This window comes from Equus przewalskii, chromosome 3, assembly GCF_037783145.1.
Source record: "Equus przewalskii isolate Varuska chromosome 3, EquPr2, whole genome shotgun sequence".
In the NCBI taxonomy this organism is placed as follows: domain Eukaryota; kingdom Metazoa; phylum Chordata; class Mammalia; order Perissodactyla; family Equidae; genus Equus; species Equus przewalskii.
Genome location: NC_091833.1, coordinates 66,908,058 through 66,929,192, shown reverse-complemented (window position 1 = coordinate 66,929,192; position 21,135 = coordinate 66,908,058). Strand labels below are relative to the sequence as shown.

Below are 21,135 nucleotides of genomic sequence, written 5' to 3'. Positions count from 1 at the left end.
GTCTACTCACATTAAAATGGGTTGTTATGAAGATTACATGAATTAATATATGCAAAACTTTTGGGAGGAGTACATAGCATACAGTAAGTGTACTGTAAGTATTAGCTATTATTAGACTTCACAAATATTCAGAAAAAAACAAACTACAATGAGATATCACCTTATACTTAACTATAATTAACAAGACAAAAAATAACAAATGTTGGAGAGGATATGGAGAAAAGGGAACCCTTATACACTGCTGGTGGAAATGCAAACTGATGCAGCCACTACGTAAAACAGTATGGAGATTTCTCAAAAAATTAAAAATAGAAATATCATGCAATACAGCTATCCCACTACTGGGTATTTACCCAAAGAACATGAAATCAACAATACAAAGAGATTTATGCACCCCTATATTCATTGCAGCATTATTCACAATAGCCAAGACTTGGAAGCAACCTAAGTGCCCAACAACTGATGAATGGATAAAGAAGATGTGATATATAGATATACAATGAAATATTATTCAGCCATAAAAAGGACAAAATCATCCTGTTTGCAACAACATGGATGGACTTTGAGGGTATTATGTTAAACAAAATAAACCAGACAGAGAAAGACAAAGACCATATGATTTCACTCATATGTGGAAGATAAAAAAACACATGGATAAGTACAACAGATTAGAAGTTACCAGAGGGGAAAAGGAGAAGGAGTGGGGAGAGCAAAAGGGGTAAAGATGTATGTATGTGTATATGTATGGTGATGGATGAAAACTAGACTATTCGTGTTGAGCAAGATGCAGTGTATACAGAAATTGATAAATAATGTACACCTGAAACTACACAATATTATAAACCAATATGACCTCAATAAAAAAAAGTCAATGGATGGGTTACACATAATATTAGACAAAGCTGAAGACAGAGATGAAGAAATCACATGGAAGGTAAAAAAACAGATAAAGAGATGAAAAGAATCAAATAGAGGCTAAGAGACAGGAAAGGGCTCAATGTTTACCTAATACAATACTAAAGAAGATCACACAAAAATAAAAGAGTTGCAATATTCGAAAAGATAATGAGAATTATCTAGAATTGATGAAGATCACAATGAGTCTGAAACATACTAAATAAAAGAAAACCCACACACAAATAGTATGTCATCACAAAACTCTGAACTCCAAAGACAAATGGAAGATTTTTCAAAGAACAGAGAAAATATTAGCTACCAAAGAACATTTGGACTGAAGGGCAATTTCTTAATAGCAACAACGAAAGGCAGTATATAATCGTACCTTCAAAGTTCTGAGAAAAAATAGCTATCTACTTAGAATTTTATATCCACACTAAAGTGTTAGTCAAGAATGAGGCTAAAATAAGGACAGTTTTCAGATCAAAGCAAAACAAAAAAATGTATAGTTTATTGCTTATGTACTCTTGTGAAAGAATTTATAAAGGAAGTACTTCAGTAAGAAGGAAATTGAACCCAGAAGGGGAGTGTAAGGTACAGGTACGGGAAGAAATAGGAGCAAAGAAAATGGAAAACTGATAATCTAAAAAGACATTGACAGTTACGATGGCTAATTTGGAGTCATTACAAATAAAGTGGAACTTAAAACATCATTAATAATAGCATGAATAAGAGTTTCAAGTTCCCTGTATTATCTGAAAGCAAGGGTAGTGGATTAAGCCAACTCTCTCTGTTTAAATTTTAAGGATAATTACTAAAATAAGATAAATGGGATGTAGAACTTCAAATTAGTCAAAGAAGAAAAGAAAATGAGGAAAACTCAATCATACCAAAAAATGGGATAAGACAGTAGGAAAAAGAAGCATAGAAAAAGCAGGATAAAGAACACAAAATTATATAGAACACAAAATAAATCCAAATGTAACAGTCATCACAATAAATGTAAATTCCAGTTGAAGGTAAAGAAGATCAGGACGCATTAGAAAATGTAATCTAGCTGTCATCTTACTTCAGGAGAAATATCTAACCTATAAATATAGATAAATATTGAAAATAAAAGGGTGGATAAAGATATATTGGAAAATAAGAACCATAAGAAAGTCAATGTAGCCATAATAGTATCAGACATAAGTGATTTTAAGATTAAAAAACATTAGAGATAAAAAAGATTAATACCTTGATAAAAGATAATTCATTTGGAAGATATAACAATTCTAAACATATAGGCACTTGATAATATGTCCTTAAAATATATTGAACAAGGAGAAATAAACAAAGCCATAGTGGTAGATTTTATGTGAATGACATAATTATTAAGATTAATAGGAAGGAACAGAATTCATCATCCAGAAACTGACTCACAGATATATGTAAACAACGTATCATAGAAGTGGAATTACAAATCTGAAAGAAAGTGACTCATATGGAAGAAATAAATTAGATCTCTACTTTATGCTGTACACAAACAAAGCACCTGAATATGAACAGCAAAAATTTAAAACTACCAGAAAATATGGGAGAATGTCTTTATATACAGGAGGAGGAAGGATTTCTTAAATGACATTTTGCAACTGATTTTCCACAACAGAAGATGCCATAAACACAGTGTAAAGATGTGCTTTAGGCAGGGAGAATATGTTTGCAACTCAGAAAGTGACAAATGATTGGTACCTACTATTCATACAGGACTCCTATGGATCAATAAGAACAACACAAATAATAGAAAAAAATGGAAAAGATATGAATTTGTAATTCAAAGAAGAGGGATCCTTAGTGAATGATAAACATAAACAGATGCTCAAACAGGACTAAGTGTTTTACACCTACTAATTTATTTGATCTTCATAGCAACTCTATCAGAGAGTCATGCCCCTTCCTCTTGGGAACTGTGAGTTAGAAACTGTCTTTTCAAGGGTAATCATCTCCTAATTTGTTGGCCTTACTATACCTCAAATTTTTCATTAACACACTAGATTTTAAAACACAAAGGAAAGGGGAAAAAGTGGGATGTGTGTTTGCATGTGTGTATGTGTGTATTTCAGACAGAGGGAATAGCTTAAATGAAGGTCTTGAGATTAGGGAGAATGAAGAACTCAAAGTAGTCTAACAGGACTGGTGAGTAAAGAGCAGGATGGAGACTAGTGAAAGATAAGCCCAGAGATGGAGATGGTAGGAGGATGTCAGATAAAGGAGTGTTTAGTAAACTTTGTTTTAAAATTTTCGCTACTCTCCAGACCTTCCTGTATCTGACTTCCTCCCACCGTCTCTGTCTCTGGGCTTATCTTACACTACACTCCACCCTGTTCTTTACCCACCAGTGTAAATGTCGCAGTGTAAATGTATATACACATATACATGTATATCTATATATATACATATCCACTACATATGTATCACGATTACATATATAATATAATATATATACAGAGAATATATATTTATTTATTTGTAATATTTGACGTATAATAAGGGTAAGGAGTGGCCATTAGAAGGATTTTAACTAAGGGAATAATATATTTAGATTGTTGTTTCAAAAAATCTTTCTGGCTGCTATGTAGAATGTGAAGTGCAGCAAGACTGGAGGAAAGGAGTCTCCAGGAGAGAGAAGGTTGACGACAGTGTGTTTGAAGAAAAGTTATGAATCTTAGAGATATTTAGGAAATAGAATTGTGAAGATTAGATTATTGGATCCGTGGGTTGAAGGAGAGACAGGAAATAAAGATGATTCTCATATTTCTTTCTTGAGAAATTGGGTTGAAGGTGATGGCATTGATAGAGGTAGGCAACATTAGAAGAGTAACATATTTGGTGGGGGAGAGGATGGGTTCAGGTCTGGACATATTAAAGTTGAGTTGTCTGCAAGATATCCATATAGTTGTGTATATTCATGTCTAGAGATAAGAGGAGACGACTGGCCCAGAGATACAACTCTGAGAATAATCAGCACATAGGTGGCAAGGAAGCCGCTGAAAGGAGAGAATAAGAACTGAGAAGATGAAAGGCTTATAGCACAGCCTGACATTCAACAACATTTGAGAAATGTACAGAGAAGGAATAAAAACTAGCAAAGAAATTGAGGAGTAACTGGAAAGGTAAGAGAAAATCAGGGTGTTTATGGTCATAGAAACCACAGGATGGCACTATTTCAAGGACAATTCAAAGTCCAACAGGTCCAAATACTGTTGAGAGGTCCAAACAGAGGACTGACATGAATTCTTTGGAGTCTGTGATGTGGCTGTCATTGTTGAACTTGGCAAGAACAATTAGCATTTTGCGGTGGGGTCAGAAGTGAGAATGCAGGGGATTGAGTGGTAAGTGGGAAGTGAACAAAAGGAGAGAAAATGTACATGGCTCATTCAGTCCTACAAATTTTGCGAGCTATTGGCTAATACAGAGAGTTCACAAGAAAGTACTAAGGTAAATGTGTACTGAACTGACTGAAATGCATTTTGCAAAATACTCTCCCTGTGGATTCTTCCTACTCCTCTAACTGCTCAACAAAACTTACCTGACCAGAGCTCTGTGCTCTTGGGTAATTACTAGGAGACTACAGAGAATAAGAAAAATTAATTTTCTTGTGGTGTTAGTATTCAAGAAAGAATTAATATAATTCTTCTCCCTTCCACATAACTTTTGCATATTACTTGAAGGATTGAGCAATGTCGGCATTTGCGATGTTTGTAGTAGGGTGAGTGAGGGAGACTGTTTTAGTTGAGAGGGCCTGTCTTATCACATCACACTGATAGACACATATTCAACTAAGGCAGGAATGGCAAATAGCTGGCACGCGTGCCGCTATTCCCTCTGTTGTTAATTCATGACTGACATGCTTGGATTTAGCCATAGCATTCTTTACATTATAGTATTCCAGGCAAACAAAAACTAGAAGCTACTTTTGATGTTGATTATAGTGCTCTGATCTTGGATTAATACATCAGCACCACAGCATTGCATGACTTCAGGAGGCACTGTTTACATAGACTGGAATATGAATGGTATCCACTGTTTTTGTATAATAGGATAGCCCTGTTACTGCAGTTCACCAGCCTCTCTTCTCCCCTTTCCTCTTTTCCCCGCCAAGAATTGAAGTAATATGGTTATTTACATTAGTAGGTAAACCACATGTGGCATGTTTCATTTGTATTTTTGCTTTAGCATTTTTTAAGCTGTTCATTATACTATCTTCATAATATTGCAACAAATTTTGTGAACATCTCGTTCATCATCCATGCTGTGAACAAAAGTCAAATATGCCAAATTGTATCTATGCTTATATATTTTTTGATACAGTTCCACTCACCTGATTTTGACAACATGAGCTTTGATGAACTGATTTCTTAAATTTGACTCTTTTAATGTTTTAGTAATCTGTAGAAAGAAAGGAAAAAGACCTCTCTGTAATTATAGTTCTTCCTCTCCTTCCTCCCAACTCTACAACGTGGGACTTATGGTAATGAGGAATAGAGACTTGAGTTTTCAGTTCAGTTCAGTTTAGTTCAACTCCATCTCAGTACATGTGGGATTGATTTAGGTTCATTATGTAATCTTTTGCTGCAGTGTCTATTTCTTCATCTATTAAACAAAGACAATAATGAACAGGATCTCTCTTCACTAGAAGTCATTCCAAACGCGTCAGATATTTTATTCAGTGAGAACTCATGTTATGTGATTTGGTGACTGTTTCCAAGGTGGTTGGGGCAGGAGCCAAGCCAACACCGGGGGAATCCACTGGTATAACTTACATTGTGTGATCCCTCACAACTGTTTTAAAGTGAGTAAAACCAGATTAAAATGAGTAGCAGTGGAGAGTATGATGAGAAGGAGAAGCAAAGGACAGTCTTTTCCTTGTTATTTCTGATTAACGCACGAGTATCAGAGGTTATTTTTTAACATCAGTAGGTAATTTCTTTAGCTATCTTAACCTTAGCTATCTCCCTGAATCATTGCTCAGTCTCGGCAAGGATGGTCCTCTTGAGGTATAAGGATCAGCTTCACAGTGAACTAAGATTGGTTCTGTAATTGTAACGGCTCTTCCAAGATGCAGGGTCTGAAGTATTGAAGTTTCATAAAGGAAAGTGGATTCCATTGGCTTGTACTGTGAGGTTGTAACAAAGTCGAGGTAGACATGAAAAGATAAAGATGGGGAAATTAATAAGTAGTATGCTGAATATTACGTTGTCAGGATTTGAAACCAATTCTTCTTGAAACTGTGAAGTTTGTGGAATCTGTATTATATCACACGGTGTCTTTTAAGATATCCATTCCTATAGGCTGATATCAGACCAACCAGTTGTTTGAAAAAATGGTCATTTTCTTTCTTTCCAAAAAGGCCTTGAAGGTTTTTAAGAATAATAAGACTATTGCTTTCATGGAAATAATTAATGTTCCTATTTTAAAAATTCAATAAATACTCTTAAGTATTAAGAAGAAAGCAAAAAATGACACCAAATTCTATGATCTAGAATTAACTGTTGCTGTCATTTGGTGAGCTATATTTCAGTTAACTATGTAGGAGGATGGGTTTTAATATGTTTATTCATATAGTGTATTACAGGAGGTATTTTAGTAAAATTGTTTAACTTTAATTTTACTTGACTTTAACAGAAGTAAAAGAAAATGACCTAAAGCTGAAGGAATGGCTAAAATTTGGATAAATATTTCTTGTAGTTGTATGTTAATTCATGATTTGGCATTGCACCAGCATAGCCTACACTGGAACAAAGTGTTAAAAGTCCGTTTTAATTATGACATTTTTGTTATGTGGAAAACTGTGAAGATCAAGGTAATAAGCAACATAAAGAAAGTGAGTTGATTAATTGATTGATATCCATAAACAGGGATAAAAGAAGAGGCCTGTTGTTAAGTTTCCATATTTCACAGAGTGGGTAAAAATGCCACTGATTCTTTCATTAGAACTTGTCAAATGCTTGGTAGAAAATTAGCAGATGCTGGAAGAGGGTGCTAATGGGATAGTGGAAAGGGCAGTAGATGGAGAACACAGAGATAGCTAGCTTGCTATGAGAACCTGAATGAACCTTGTAACCTTTCTTCCTCTCACCTTCTCCATCTGTAAAAGGAGAACAGTCAAAAGTGTATTAAAAAAATTTATCTGTACACAACTAACTGCTATAACTCCCAGAAACTACGCATCTACTTTTAGTGAGCTTTACAGTCAACTTTTTGGCCCTTTCCCTTCCTTCAAAATTATTACTGTGTTCAAAGGGTCAAAGGAGTTTACTTTCACGCTCATTTGATTTTGTAACCTGTGATATTGAGCTTTTTGTGACAGTGGACAAAAATCAAGTAAACAATGAAAAAAGAGAGAACTATTTTATATTTCCTTACTGATTTAAGGTGACAATAGTATCTTTGTATTCTAGAGTAGTCTAGAATCGTCATACCTCAGTAATATTCATAATTTATGAGAATTGAAGTGAGATATAGATGATTTCAGTAAATTCTAACAAAGCGAATATCATTAAATTTGTTAATAGAATAGGTCACATAAAGGGTAAAACATTACATATAGATTGTCTATAATTGTCATGAATATTTTATCTTTAGAGAGAAAAGATCTCATTAGCTACCCATGAAGATAAATCACCTCCTTATTTTCAGTGCCTTCTTACCTGATAGATACAGTTTTGTTCATATTATTCATGAGATGAATAATAGGAATAAATTTTTTTGTGATTTCAATCACCCGCCAATTACAACTTTCTTTTCTGTTTAATTAGAGGATTGGGAAAGCTTAGCTTTCAAGAAAAACATAAAATATATGGTAAATATGATCTATCTATTACTACAATGGTCTCCAAATATTTTTCATTATACACTCCTATTGGTAAAACGTTTTATGGATGAGTAGCCAAAGCATGTATATTTATTTATAAATTATATACATGTAATAATACTGTACTAACAATGTACATCATAAAATATTTGAAAATATTAGAAATTAAAAAACTGAGTTACAGAATAAACATATTTTATTCCATTTATTTTTTCAATAATAAAATTTTCACTGTTAATATGATTGGATAGAGTTTATAATTTTTGAAACGCTTTGTGGTAAAATGACTCAAAGCTATGATTCTAAGTTTAGTTTAAACATTTGGTTTGAAGTGCTGAAGGAGTTTCCACACAATTATGTGGTCCAAATGCATGAAGGGCATCATTGGGAGAACCAAATAAAGTTCTTAAAACTTAAAAAAGTGTTTCATTTTAAACTTTTTTAAAAGAAGGGTGTTCAAAATCAACCAACCATGATAGTTTATCTTTTCCCCCAAATTTTTCTATGTGCATGTCTAAACATTTTTACAGATAACGTACAGTAAAAAAAAAAAAAAAAAAACTCAGTCACCTAACGATGAACACATTGCTAAACATATATTTTCAGTCTTCTCTCCATGGGATGTTTTATTTAAAAAGTGGTTAATTTCTCACATTTATACCTTGAAGGGACAGGCTGTGTGTGTGTGTGTGTAATAAATCTCTCTTAAGAAGCATATGGCTTTCCTTAAGGTATTGCTTCACCTGGTAATATGGCTCTAGCTGGGAGCAGAAGAGGGTCAGCTCTGTAATCATTTTATTGTTCATTTGCTTATTCGTTACTGTGCTTATGTATTAGCGTTATCTTCAAATTGCAGTTTTTAATTTTTTGTGTGTTTTGCAGACTTCTTCTCAGTCCCCTGATTAATTTGGGGGAGATTTAGTTTACTTTTAGAGCTAGATAATATAATCTTTCATCCAATGAAAACTGCACATCGTTGAGGTCGACTGAAAGCAGGGCAATGTGTGCTGAAGCCCAGTCAGCTTTACTGTGTTATTGTCCTCCTCCTTTTCCCTCAAGATATCATTACACACATTGTGTGGGACCAGCTAACATAAATCCAAATGAAGGTGGCAATATCAATTCTTTTGCAAATAGTAACAAAGCTAAGTTTCTTTCTTCCTTTTTTAAAAAAAATTTTTAAGGGAAAAAATACATGCAGAGTGATGTTTGAGTATTTTCTTCCATCACTCCAATAAATTTTTGTGAACCCCTGGGACGTCACTGAAGTGCTTTAAACAAAAGGGATAATGTAATCAGATTTGCAATTTGAGAACAATCTCTCTTGCTGCATACGGATAATCAATTTTAGGGACAAAATAAGGCAAATTAGTTATGATGCTATTTTAGTACCCCAGAGTAGAGGTGGTGGCTTGGCTGGACATGGTGGTAGCAGACATGCAGAGAAATGAATGGATTTGAAGGAAATACAGGGAATAAAACCTACAGGGATTGGTAATGGATTGGATTCTTGTATGATAGAGAGCAGTATGTCTAGCATGAATTCTAGGTTTCTAGTTTAGGAAACTGAATATATGATATTGATATTAATGGGGATAGGATTATTGGAAAAAAGTGAAGATAGTCTGGGGAGACTATGAGTTTGATTTTTGGACATAATGTATTTGAGATGTTTCTAAAACATCCATAGAGAGATATCAAGCTGGTACGTGGGTGAAAATGTCTGAAGTACAGAAAAAAAGTCTGGCCTGGGGATAGAGTGACTCATTAGTATATAAGTGTTGGTTGAAATAATGGTCATGGGTAAGATCATCTAGAGATAGAAAATAGTGTTAGAAGAGAGGAGTGTGTAGATTAAAGCCTTGGGGAAATTTCAACATTTAGTGGTGGCGTAGGGGAAGGTGAGCCTGGAAAGGACACAGAGAAGGAGTGGCCAGAGGGGCAGGATAAGAAAAACAGGTGAACGGGTGGCATGGATATCTTGCATTAAAATCACAAAATCATAGATTTTTTTGAGTTAGAATGTACTATAAAAATCATCTAGTCCAGTGATTTTATTTTATTGATGAATAAACTGAGAACCAGAACAGAGAAGTGAATTGCTTAATGTGGTGGAAAGTTCTGAGACAATTCCATTGCTCCTTAAGTGCAGCAATGTTGTCTATGGTTCAAGGATAATAATAGTACTCGTGTTATCATTGGGAAATGGTATGATTCGTGCATGTGGAGTCAGGAGACTTAGTTTGAATTCTGGCTCTACCACTTTCTAGTTGAATGGCCTTTGACATGTTTTTTTAATCTCACAACCTTTGCTTACCCACCTATAAAAATAATTTTTTAATTCATATGGCTGTTGTGAGTTGAAGGTTAGATAATGTTTGTGAAAGTGCTTTGTAAACTATAAAACACTATATTAGAATATTATTCATATAGTGTTTTAAATGTTCAAAGGGTTTTTACAGAAGGATAAATAAATGAGATTAACCATGAGAATCATAAATAAGAAGAATTTCAAGGCAAATCTTGCTCTGCCAGATGTTTAAGTATATTGTAAACATGTAAACAGTAATACTGTTTGCAACAGTATTATAAATATATAAACATTATAAAAATATAAACAGTACTCTAAATAGCTTAGTATTGGTGCAAGCAAAGATTAAAAAGAGTAGAGTACAGAAAGTGAAAAAGACTAGAGTACAGATAAAAGAAAAGGAGGAATTTAGCCTATGATAAAGGTGGCATGACAAACAAATCTATTGCACTATTTAACATATTGTTTTGGTACCACCACCTAGCTACTTGGGGGAAAAAAGCTGGATCTCTACCTTGTTAAAGAATAAATTACAGATGAATCAAAGATAAAATTCTAAAAACTGGAAATAATAAAATTATGAAAAGAAAATGTGAGTGAACATTTTGAAGAGTATTTGGAGTGGAGAAAGTCATTTTTAACCTAGCACAAAAGTGAGAAATCATAAAAAGGATTAATAATTCTGGCTACATAAAAAGTTAAATCTATTTGGCATTTAAAAACCCCTACATTTTAAATGAAGTTGAAAGTCAAGTCACGTATTAGAGAAATATATGCAACATGAGTTATAGACAAATTTTAATATTCTAATATGGAAAGAGTTTTTCTCAAATTGATGTAAAAAAGACCAATGCTCCAGTAAGAAAATGGGCAAAGTCATGACCAAGCAATTGAAATGAAATTATAAAAATGAAATGAAAATTTCATATCTTAAAAAATGAAATAAAAATGATCTACTAATATATGAAGAGACATTAATCTTACTAGTAATCAAAGAAATGCAAATCAAAATAATAGTGCGATATCACTTCTCTCCTGTCAGAATATCAACAATTAAAAAGGTTTACACCACCTAGTGTTAATGCAGTAGGGAAATAAGCATACCTACGCGTACTTATATACTGTTGGTGATGCAACTTCTCTGTAAATCTAAAATACGTCTAAAATAAAATCCTTATTAAATATAAAACAATTAAAAATCTCTAGAGAAAAATAAAAAATGCATTGGCCCTATACTCTGGTAATTCTACTTCGGGAATATATCCCAAAAATATAATCACTCGTGTGCAAGAATGTGTGAACATAGGTGGTCATCAGAATGTTGAATATAATAGTGGAAAACTGGGAACAATTTAAACTGTCAATAGAGGAGTGCTTAAATAAAATGTTGTACATCTACACTCTATAATACTGCTTTGTTATTTAAAATGATATATTTCTAAATTTATTGATATTTAAATACCTCTGACATATTTGAAAAAAAAGTACATAATAAACCAGCATATATAGTATGATTCCACTGACAGAAACTTTTATGTTTGTGCCTGTAGGATGTATGCAGTTTGCATAGAAAGGTACTTGAAACATCAAAATGTTAATAGTGGATATATCTAAGTGTTGAGATTTAGTGCATATTTCTTTCTTCTTTATATTTCTTGAATTCCCTGAATTTTCTGCCTATTTGTTTATTATCTTTATAGCAAGAGACAATACTAAAACTACTTTCATTTTGATGAGATCTATATGTGCATTATAATTTACTGAACATTTTTGAGAATAGTTTAAGAATTACAAGCTAAATTATAATTTTTTTAATTGGAATTGTGTTCTAAAGACTTTTGAATATCTTCCAAAAGTACTGGTAGTATTTTTCAAAAGAAATTTATTTAGTTCATCCTCTTCACATTGCTGAACCTATGTTTTGTGCCGTTTCTCTCCAAATTAGCCTTTTGCAATTTTACATATGCTCTATTAAGGATGAGCTGACCTAACCTGCTTAATCTATCTGGGAAGAACTGAGTGACCTAACTGGGGCTGAAGACAGTTCTGACATCTTGCTGTAATGGCAAATACCTGGATTCTAATCCCTATCACGAAGCTGAGATTCTTCTTGATACACACCCTTTTAGTTTGCTCCCTTTATTAAGCTGGGTACACAGCTGAAACATTACAAGCTGTCTTTGTGTGGGTGTGAGGACTTCATTATGAATACAGACATTCCTCAGAGATATTGTGGGTTCATTTCCAGACCAGGGCAATAAAGTCAATATGGCAGTAAAGTGAATCATACAAACTTTTTGGTTTTCCAGTGCATGTAAAAGTTATGTTTACACTATGCTAGAGTCTTTTAAGTGCGTAATAGCATTATGCCTAAAATAACAATGTATAAACCTTAATTAAAATGCTTTATTGCTAAAAAATGCTAACCATCATCTGAATCTTCAGCAATTCCTAATTTTTTTGCTAGTGGAGGGTCTTGCCTCAATATTGATGGCTGCTGACTGATCAGTGTAGTGATTAATGAAGACTGGGGTGGCTATGGCAATTTCTTAAAATAAGACAACAATGAAGTTTGCTGCATCGATTGACTCTTCCTTTCATGAACGATTTCTCTGTAGCATGCATGCTGTTTGATAGCATTTTACCTACAGTAGGACTTCTTTCAAAATTAGAGTCAATCCTCTCAAACCTTAGCCTTGCTTTATCAATTAAGTTTATGTAATATTCTAAATACTTTATTATCATGTCAATAATCTTCACATCATCTTCACCAAGAGTAGATTCCATCTCAAGAAACCGCTTTCTTTGCTCATCCATAACAAGCAACTCCTCATCTGTTAAAGTTTTATCATGAGATTCCAGCAATTAAGTCACATTTTCACGCTCGACCACTTTTAATTCTAGTTCTCATTCTATTTCTACCACATCTGCAGTTACTTCGACCATGGAACCTCTTAAACTCATCCATGAGGGTTGGAATCAACTTCCAAACTCCTGTTAATGTTGCTATTTTGACCTCTTCCCATGAATCACAAATGTTCTTAATGGCCTCTGATATGGCGAATCCTTTCCAGAAACTTTTCAACTGACTGCCCAGATCCGTGAAAGGAATCACTAGCTATGGCAGCTATAGCCTTATAAAATGTATTTCTTAAATAATAAGACGTGAAAATTGAAATTACTCCTTGATCCATGGGCTGAAGAATGGGTATTATGTTAACAGGCATGAAAACAACATTAATTTCATTGTACATCTTCATCAGAGCTATTGGGTGACCAGGCACATTATTAATGACCAGTAATATCTTGAAAGGAATCTTTTTTTCTTAGCAGTAAGTCTCAACAGTGGGCTTAAAATATTCAGTAAACTATGTTATAAACATGTGCTGTCATCTAGGCTTTGTTGTTTCCATTTATAGAGCACAGGCAGAGTAGGTTTAGCATAATCCTTAAGGGACCTGAGAATTTTCAGACTGCTAAATGAACATTGGTTTCAACTTAAAGTCACCGGTAGCTTTAGCTTCTTCGAAGCTTTGAAGCCGGGCATTGACTTCTCCTCTCTAGCTGTGAAAATCCTAGATAGCATCTCCTTCCAATATAAGGCTGTTTTATCTATATTGAAAATCTGTTGTTTGATGTAGCCACTTTCATTAATGATCTTAGCCACATCATCTGGATCACTTGCTGCAGCTTCTACATCAGCACTTGCTCTTGCTACTTCACCTTGTACTTTTATGTTATGGAGACAGCTTCTTTCCTTAAACCTCATGAAGCAACCTCTGCCAACTTCAGATGTTTCTTCTAAGCTTCCTAACCCCTCTCACCCTTCATATAATCGAAGAGAGTTAGGGCCTTCTTCTGGATTAGGCTTTGGCTTAAGGGAATGTTGTGGCTGGTTTGATCTGTTCAGACCACTAAAACTTTCTCCATAACAGCAGTAAGATTGTTTTGCTTTTTTATCATTTGTGTGTTCAGTGGAGTAGCACTTTTAACTTCCTTAAAGAACGTTTCCTTTTCATTCACCACTTGGCTAACTGTTTGGCACAAGAGAGCTAGCTTTCAGCCTGTCTTGGCTTTTGACATGCCTTCCTCACTGAGCTTAATCGTTTCTAGCTTTTTATTTCAGGTGAGAGATGTGCAACTCTTCCTTTCACTTGAACACTTAGAGACCATAATAGGGTTATTAATTGATTAATTGGCCTAATTTCAATATTTTTATGTCTCAAAGAATAGGGAGGCCCAAGGAGAGAGAGTAAGACGAGGAAACAGCTGGTCAGTGGAGAAATCAGAAAACACATAACATTTATCCCTTAAGTTCACTGCCTCAAATGGGCACAGTGTGTGGCACCCCAAAACAATTACAGTAGGAACATCAAAGATCACTGATCACAGATCATCATAACAAATATAATAATAGTGAAAAATTTTAAATATTGCAATAATTACCAAAATGTGACACAGAGATACAAAGAGAGCAAATACTGTTGGAAAAATGGTGCCAATCGACTTGCACAACACAAGGTTGCCACAAACCTTCCGTTTGTAAAAAAAATGCACTATCTATGAAGCACAATAAAGTGAAGCTCAAAAAAATGAAGTATGGGGTCTATATCTCTAGTAGCTTCTTCAAGAAATTTAAAAGTATCCATTGGTTTGAAGTCCAAACAATGCTGTCTCATCATACAAATGATATAACTAAATATTCCTGTTGCTTTTTTCAGAACATTTTGGGAGGAGAAAGTAGTAAGTTGGGGAGAAGAGTTTCTTTGGTGAGCAAGATGTGGAAGCTTTATCTGCAATTCCACATTTTCTGGGATATTTCCTAATTCAAGGTCTTAACTTCTTGGCTCTTTTCTAGACCACTGTAATAAGCTTCCAGCTAGTCTGTGTGCAGGCTCTTCTCTTTATAATCTAAGTTTTACATTTCTGAACATGAATCTGTTGAAGTCTGTTCATATCATGTTGTCTCCAGCTCAAGACTTTTTGCCTACAAAATAAAGTCCAAACCTGTTAGCTAAGCACCTTCTCCCCTAAATGCCTTGGCTTATGTTTTGGCGGTAGTGTGCCCTACTCATTCTTACAGCCAACCTGAAAAGTCATCTTTTATAAGAAGCCGTCTCTGGTCTCCATGATTGGATATAATTTATCCTCTCACCACAAACTCATGTCTGCATTGCTCTTCTGTCACATCCTCCCTATATGTCTTGTATTGTGAGTATCTGTAGGCTTGTTTAATCTTCCATGTTAGACTAAGCTCCACAAACGCAGGATCCACTATCTATTCCATTGTTGTATGTCTACAGCATTTGGCAGGATTGATGCTTAATAACTGTTTATTGCAGGGGCAGGAGGCTCCCACTTCTGACATAATAAGCTGCTGTTCCCCACTGTTAACTTTACCTCTGCCTCCTGGCCTAGCTTCTCTTCCAAAATAATTCTGATTCAGCTGTTTATTCTGATCTCATTAAACACTTAAATGATATACTTAACTTCCCTTGCTCTAATTCCGTGCTCACCAAGCAGTTGTCTAACAACTTGGCTTCCAGTAATCTTTTCTTCTGAGGAAAAATGTTAGATAAGCAAATGATTCCATCCCCCAGCCGTGATAACTCTTATAGATTACCATAGTGGTTCCTGAAGTGTAGTCCCTGGACCATTAGCGTCAGCATCGCCTGGGAACTTGTTAGCAATGCACATTCTTGGGCCTACGCCAGACCTACTAAATCGGAAATTCTGACATGGGGGCCCAGAAATCTGTGTTTTAACAAGCCTGCCAGGTGATTCTGTTACATGCTAAAATTTTAGAACCATTGGATTAATTTATATTCTTTGGACTCTTAAAAAAGGTAAGGGTAAGTGAGTAATCCTGAGACTGGTCAGTTCTGACTCTGTGCGGCTGAAGGGCAGACTCTGTTTTGTGGTGGTGAAAGAATGCTAAGGGTACACTTTTGGTAGGTTTTCTGGTAGGTACCCTGGCCTCTTCAAGGGGAAATCCAAGCTTGCTTTGTATATTTTCTATGTGTATCATTGAACACACTTTGGTGTGATGTCCAGACTATGCATTATTGATATACAAACATACCTTTTAACATCTTCTAAGTGTGTGTTTGGTTGAATGCAGAAGGAGGAAAGAAGACAAAATGAAAAGGATTTAAAAAGGCATTCTCAAGGTGAGCAGTAATAAATGCTTAAATTGCACAAACAATAACTTTCAGTCTTTGAAATAATAATCATACAAAATTTACTCATGATCCATCTAATACTTTTCACTGGTGACTTGAAATGTGAATAAGAACCAGTATACCTGCAAATTAACTTGGAAAAAACACAAAGAATCAAATCTTTCACCATTTGAGAGAGGGAAATATGTAGAGCATCTAGCAATTACAAATATATCACAAATATTAGCTTTATTATCATATTCATTATGATGGAATCAAATATATGATCCATAAAATAAATATGGATAAAATATTAACTTACCATAGATTCAATTCTTCCACTCAAAGTCCTATATTCTTGTGTAGCTGGTGAATTTAACTGATCACTATATTGAACATTTAGGATTTGAAAGCTGCTGCGGTAAAAGTGAGATTTTTGACCTGTAAAACAAACAAAAGGCAGAATCAGTCTCATGTTACTAAGTACTTTAATCTTTATTTAGGATTATGAGATGCTATATTACACAATTTTTAATAATTTGCTTGCCTTGAAAGAAAGAAAACTCTAAACTTAATATAAATGTAAGTATAATAAAATTATTTTTCTTTCAGTTTTTAAGAAGATTGGCAAAGCTGTAACTGTTAAAGATGTATAAAAATCAGAGCTGCATTATTATTTGAGAAATTAAAAATCATTCAAAAGTATCATAATTTTCATTCTTACTATATTTTAGGGAGATTTGTGTTTTCGGATTTATTCATTCAAGAAATATTAATGATTGTCTGTAATTTGCTATTATCCATTTATCATCAAGGAATAACCACATGTAATTCTGAATAGTTTAAAAAATTATTTCAAATAATATTCTTTATAGTGGAATTAGTGATTTGTCATTAGTCTTTCTGGACTAAGCTAGAAAATGTCTTCTGACAAGATATCTAATTTGGTTGTCCAAAGTGAATTATTTCCATCAAAAAGGGTCTTCCAGTGGACATACTCAGCTGTGTGAAGGAAATAAAAATCTTTAAAACGTACTTGCACTCATCTTAGAAACTTTATGCACGTGAATGTAACCTAACGTAATTTGTCTCAGGAAAAAAAATCTCTGCTTCCTTTAGATCATTCATATACAGAATTTACGGCAGAGAAATAGCTCAAACAGAAGAAAGAGTTGGAGATCTTGGGAGAAAGATAGTGTAGTTCTTTGTGGTGGAGAACAGGTCTTTCTAGGGCCATAAGGGGTCACTGGGATATAGTTCGAAGACTACTTACCTAGGTTCCTCCCTTTGTGTTTAAGTGTGACAATATAGTCATGCCCACTTAGTGATGTTTGGGTCAGTGACAGATTTCATATCCAGTGGTGGATCCATAACATTAGTACCATGTAGCTTAGGTGTGTAGTAGGCTATACCATCTAGGTTTGTGTAAGTATGATGTTTGCACAATGATGGAATCCCCTAAGAATGTACTTCTCAGAACATATTCTCATCAGTAAGCAATGCATGACTATACAGTATCATTAAGAGTAAAAACTCATAAATTTAATGGGGAACTTGATGCTTCTTTTTCCTATTTCTGTAATTCACCTTAGACATAGTCGACTCCAGGTGATTTGATAGCAAAATTTAGCCACGATATTTGTAATTTGATTGGCAGAAAAGATTGCTCCTAATTACTGCTTTTCCTAATGTTCGTAATTTTATTGCACCATTGGGAGTTTTTCAACCTTTGCGTAGTTAAGCATCTTTGCCTGTTTACAATATGACGTACAATAAATTATGTTCTCTCTCTCTCCACAGTCACACACAATTTAAAAGTTATAGCTGAAATAAAAATAACCTCAAAATGTATTTTTAAGTGAAAAAAGCAGGTTATACCATATATCATTTAGTGAAATTTGACACATCTTATCTACATTAAAACATCTGAAAGAATACTGACTGAGATGTTAAAGAAAGTTTTTAATGAATGAGCAGGGTATATATATTCTTTATATTATTTGTATCTTGTCATTCTTCCCTATTTTTTTGTGACTTAGTAAAAAAAATTAAAAGAAATGAGAGAAACAAATAATAAAAGAACAGGATTTTTGTTAAAGTTTGTTTTTACCCCTTTCTGCTTCTTCACTGCAAATTCATCTCCTATTGTAACTGTTCTGCTCCTAAGACTGTTTTCAGGAGACAGATCATGAGTTAACAAACACTTAGGTACATTCAACTTTTAAATGTTTAAACTTAAGGTTCTTTGTAATATTTCACTTTTAAAATTTTATCAGGTTATTAAATGAAGAAGGAACTCATGGTATTAATGAAAAAGCAAAATGAGCAAATCCTAACATCAGAAAAGTATCAAGAGTTTTTTCTTTGGCTAGATATATGCCTAGGTAATAATATTTATCATACTAAAATGGCCAAAAAAGACAAGAGAAAAATATTGATTGAGGGAAAATATAGACATGAGCATATAGTTAGGAATATAATGAATAAGATACATGATTATGTTATATTTAAAAATAAAAGTGTCAATAAAAGAGAAAATGCCAAACTTTTAATCTTAAAGTATATTTAGTTATTTAGTCTGAAAGGTGGTACTTTTAATCTTCTGTTACTTACCAAAAGCTAGAAAGTAGACAAGTAGAGCTATGGTCACTGCCAAGATCACCACCCCAGCGACGACAAGAAGACACACTACATATGGATTCAGGAATCTTGAGGTTGATGGTGCCCGTGCTGGCCTTAAGACAAGAGAAAAGGATCAAAGCCATGCATTTCACTCAGAAAAACCATCATTTCAGTGCCCGTGATGATTGTCTGCCTTTCTAAGTCTCTTAGCTTGCATATGGCTCTCTATAGTGGAAACTGAATAATTCTTGATAGGAATTTAGTTCTGGAAAGGAACTTGAACTGAACACTCTTTTTGATGGTTTTTCTTTCAAATTTTTTTCAACACAAAAGTGTTGACATTGGGGTTGGCCCCATGGCCGAGTGGTTAAGTTGGTGTGTTCCTCTTCAGCAGCCCAGGGTTTCACCCACTTTGATCCTGGACGGGGACATGGCACCACTCATCAGGCCCTGCTGAGGTGGTGTCCCATGTGCCACAACTAGAAGGACCCGTGACTAAAATATACAGCTATGTACTGGGGGGATTTGGGGAGAAAAAGCAGAAAAAAAAAAAAGAAGATTGGCAACAGTTGTTAGCTCAGGTGCCAATCTTTAAAAGAAAAAATTGAAAAAAGTGTTGACATTTAGGTAGTTTGACAGAAGGATAAGGAAATCTAAACTATGGTTTACAATTGCTTTTCCTTCTACCAGTTGATGATGTTCTCCAGAATAACAACTAATTTTTCTCTGTTTTACTACAACTCTTTCTAAGACTCTATGTGGACGCTACTGTAGTAAGCTCCCTTTTCTGGGCACCATCCCCAGGGATGTACAGAAGATAGATCATTTAGGGTGTGAAGAGGGGTAGAGGGAGCCAGAACAGTAGCATTGCTCAATGTAATATTCTCCATATTAATAAAAATGGGGATGTAGCCAGAGGCTGAGAGCTGAGATCCAGGAGAGTTCCTACTTGAAATGAATTAGAACTGCACCAACAGCAGAGGATTTGTGTAATTTATCATTTTTTCCCCCACAAATTTATCAACTGCAGTGTAAGGCAATAGACTTTTACTAGCACAGCATCTGGTATTATATTAGCATAGAGCCCGGGTTACTATCTTCTTTGCTGCCTCCCTCCCCAGCACCACACACACTCAAACTGAGGAGGTTGCCAGAAGAGCCAAGTGTGAATTCCTGTTTTATCCTTTGTGTGTTTAGAGATCATTTTGTCATTTATCTGAGACTTTCTTCATCTGAAAAATGGGAATAATAATACTTACGTCACAAGGCTATTTTAAAGATCAGTGGGGTTAAGTGTTCTAAAGTATATATTCCTATTAAATAGATTATCTATTAGGCTGTGAAAACCTTGAAAGTCAAGATAATATTCATGCCTGTATTTCTGACACTTCATAGGGTGCCTAGCATATTTAAGTGGTTCATAAATATTTATGATATTTATAAATATTTATTGCATGTGTTAATTCCTGGATGTGTTTTAGATTTAAAAGACTTAGAGCTGAAAAGTGGTTACTTTTAGTCAGAATATGGTCTTTCATTCTTTCTATTTGTTTTGCTGACATTCTGGTATAACTATGAAGGGAATGCTCTGAAGGTCAGTGGTTCCTGGACATTTAGGTTTCACAGCAGGGTTGCCTGTGTTGTTTGGGCTTTGCCTGACTCACATACCTATCATGGGGCACCTCTTGGTATTTTACAGTGTAATCACCTGCGCAATGTATGCTGTAGCTCTGAGACCAGTAACAGTTCAGAAGACTATTGGAGGTGGACAGAGACTTTCCAACTTAATTTTGTTGAATAGGCAGATTCACAATTTTAAAAAATTGAGCATGATCAAACATTATCATTTAATAAAAGGGCATTTAAATGTATAAAAGTCGGAAGGGCATAATCTCAGAATAATAAGATGAGTAATTGAGCTTTAGCGTTATAATGTCTTTTTACTACATTGCTCTTACTTGTTCATTTTGCTATGCTAGTGAAAACTGACTTTCACTGGCACCGGTCCAGAATCCAATGTTTGGGAACCACTTCTGAGTAATTTTCACGTTGGAGAAAATTGGCACTTTGACATTCACTAACTTTTTGAGCCTTAGTTTACTCATCTGTTTCCTTTTGGGGTTGTTGTGCCAATGACGTGTGATCACAAATGCACAGTGTTTGGCATTTATGAGTTTAGTAAACATTAGTGGCTGCTGAGCAGTGTAAGAGCCAAAAGAAGACAGGGTTGCAGGCAAGTGTAAACTCTAAAACCTAAATAAGTTTTGAACTGATTGCTCCTCCACCTCAAC

General features: G+C 34.5%; 1 protein-coding gene across 1 annotated transcript in view; it reads right to left on the bottom strand.

The window, feature by feature from the left end:
- Nucleotides 1–21,135, bottom strand: part of TMPRSS11D (transmembrane serine protease 11D) — a 55,332-nt gene that overhangs the window by 16,748 nt on the left and 17,449 nt on the right. The window contains exons 2-4 of the mRNA XM_008522999.2: nt 18,836–18,957; nt 16,545–16,663; nt 5,258–5,325 (exon numbers count right to left, since the gene is read on the bottom strand). Of these exons, the coding sequence (XP_008521221.1) occupies nt 5,258–5,325; nt 16,545–16,663; nt 18,836–18,957 (309 nt within the window). The remainder of the gene's footprint in view (nt 1–5,257; nt 5,326–16,544; nt 16,664–18,835; nt 18,958–21,135) is intronic.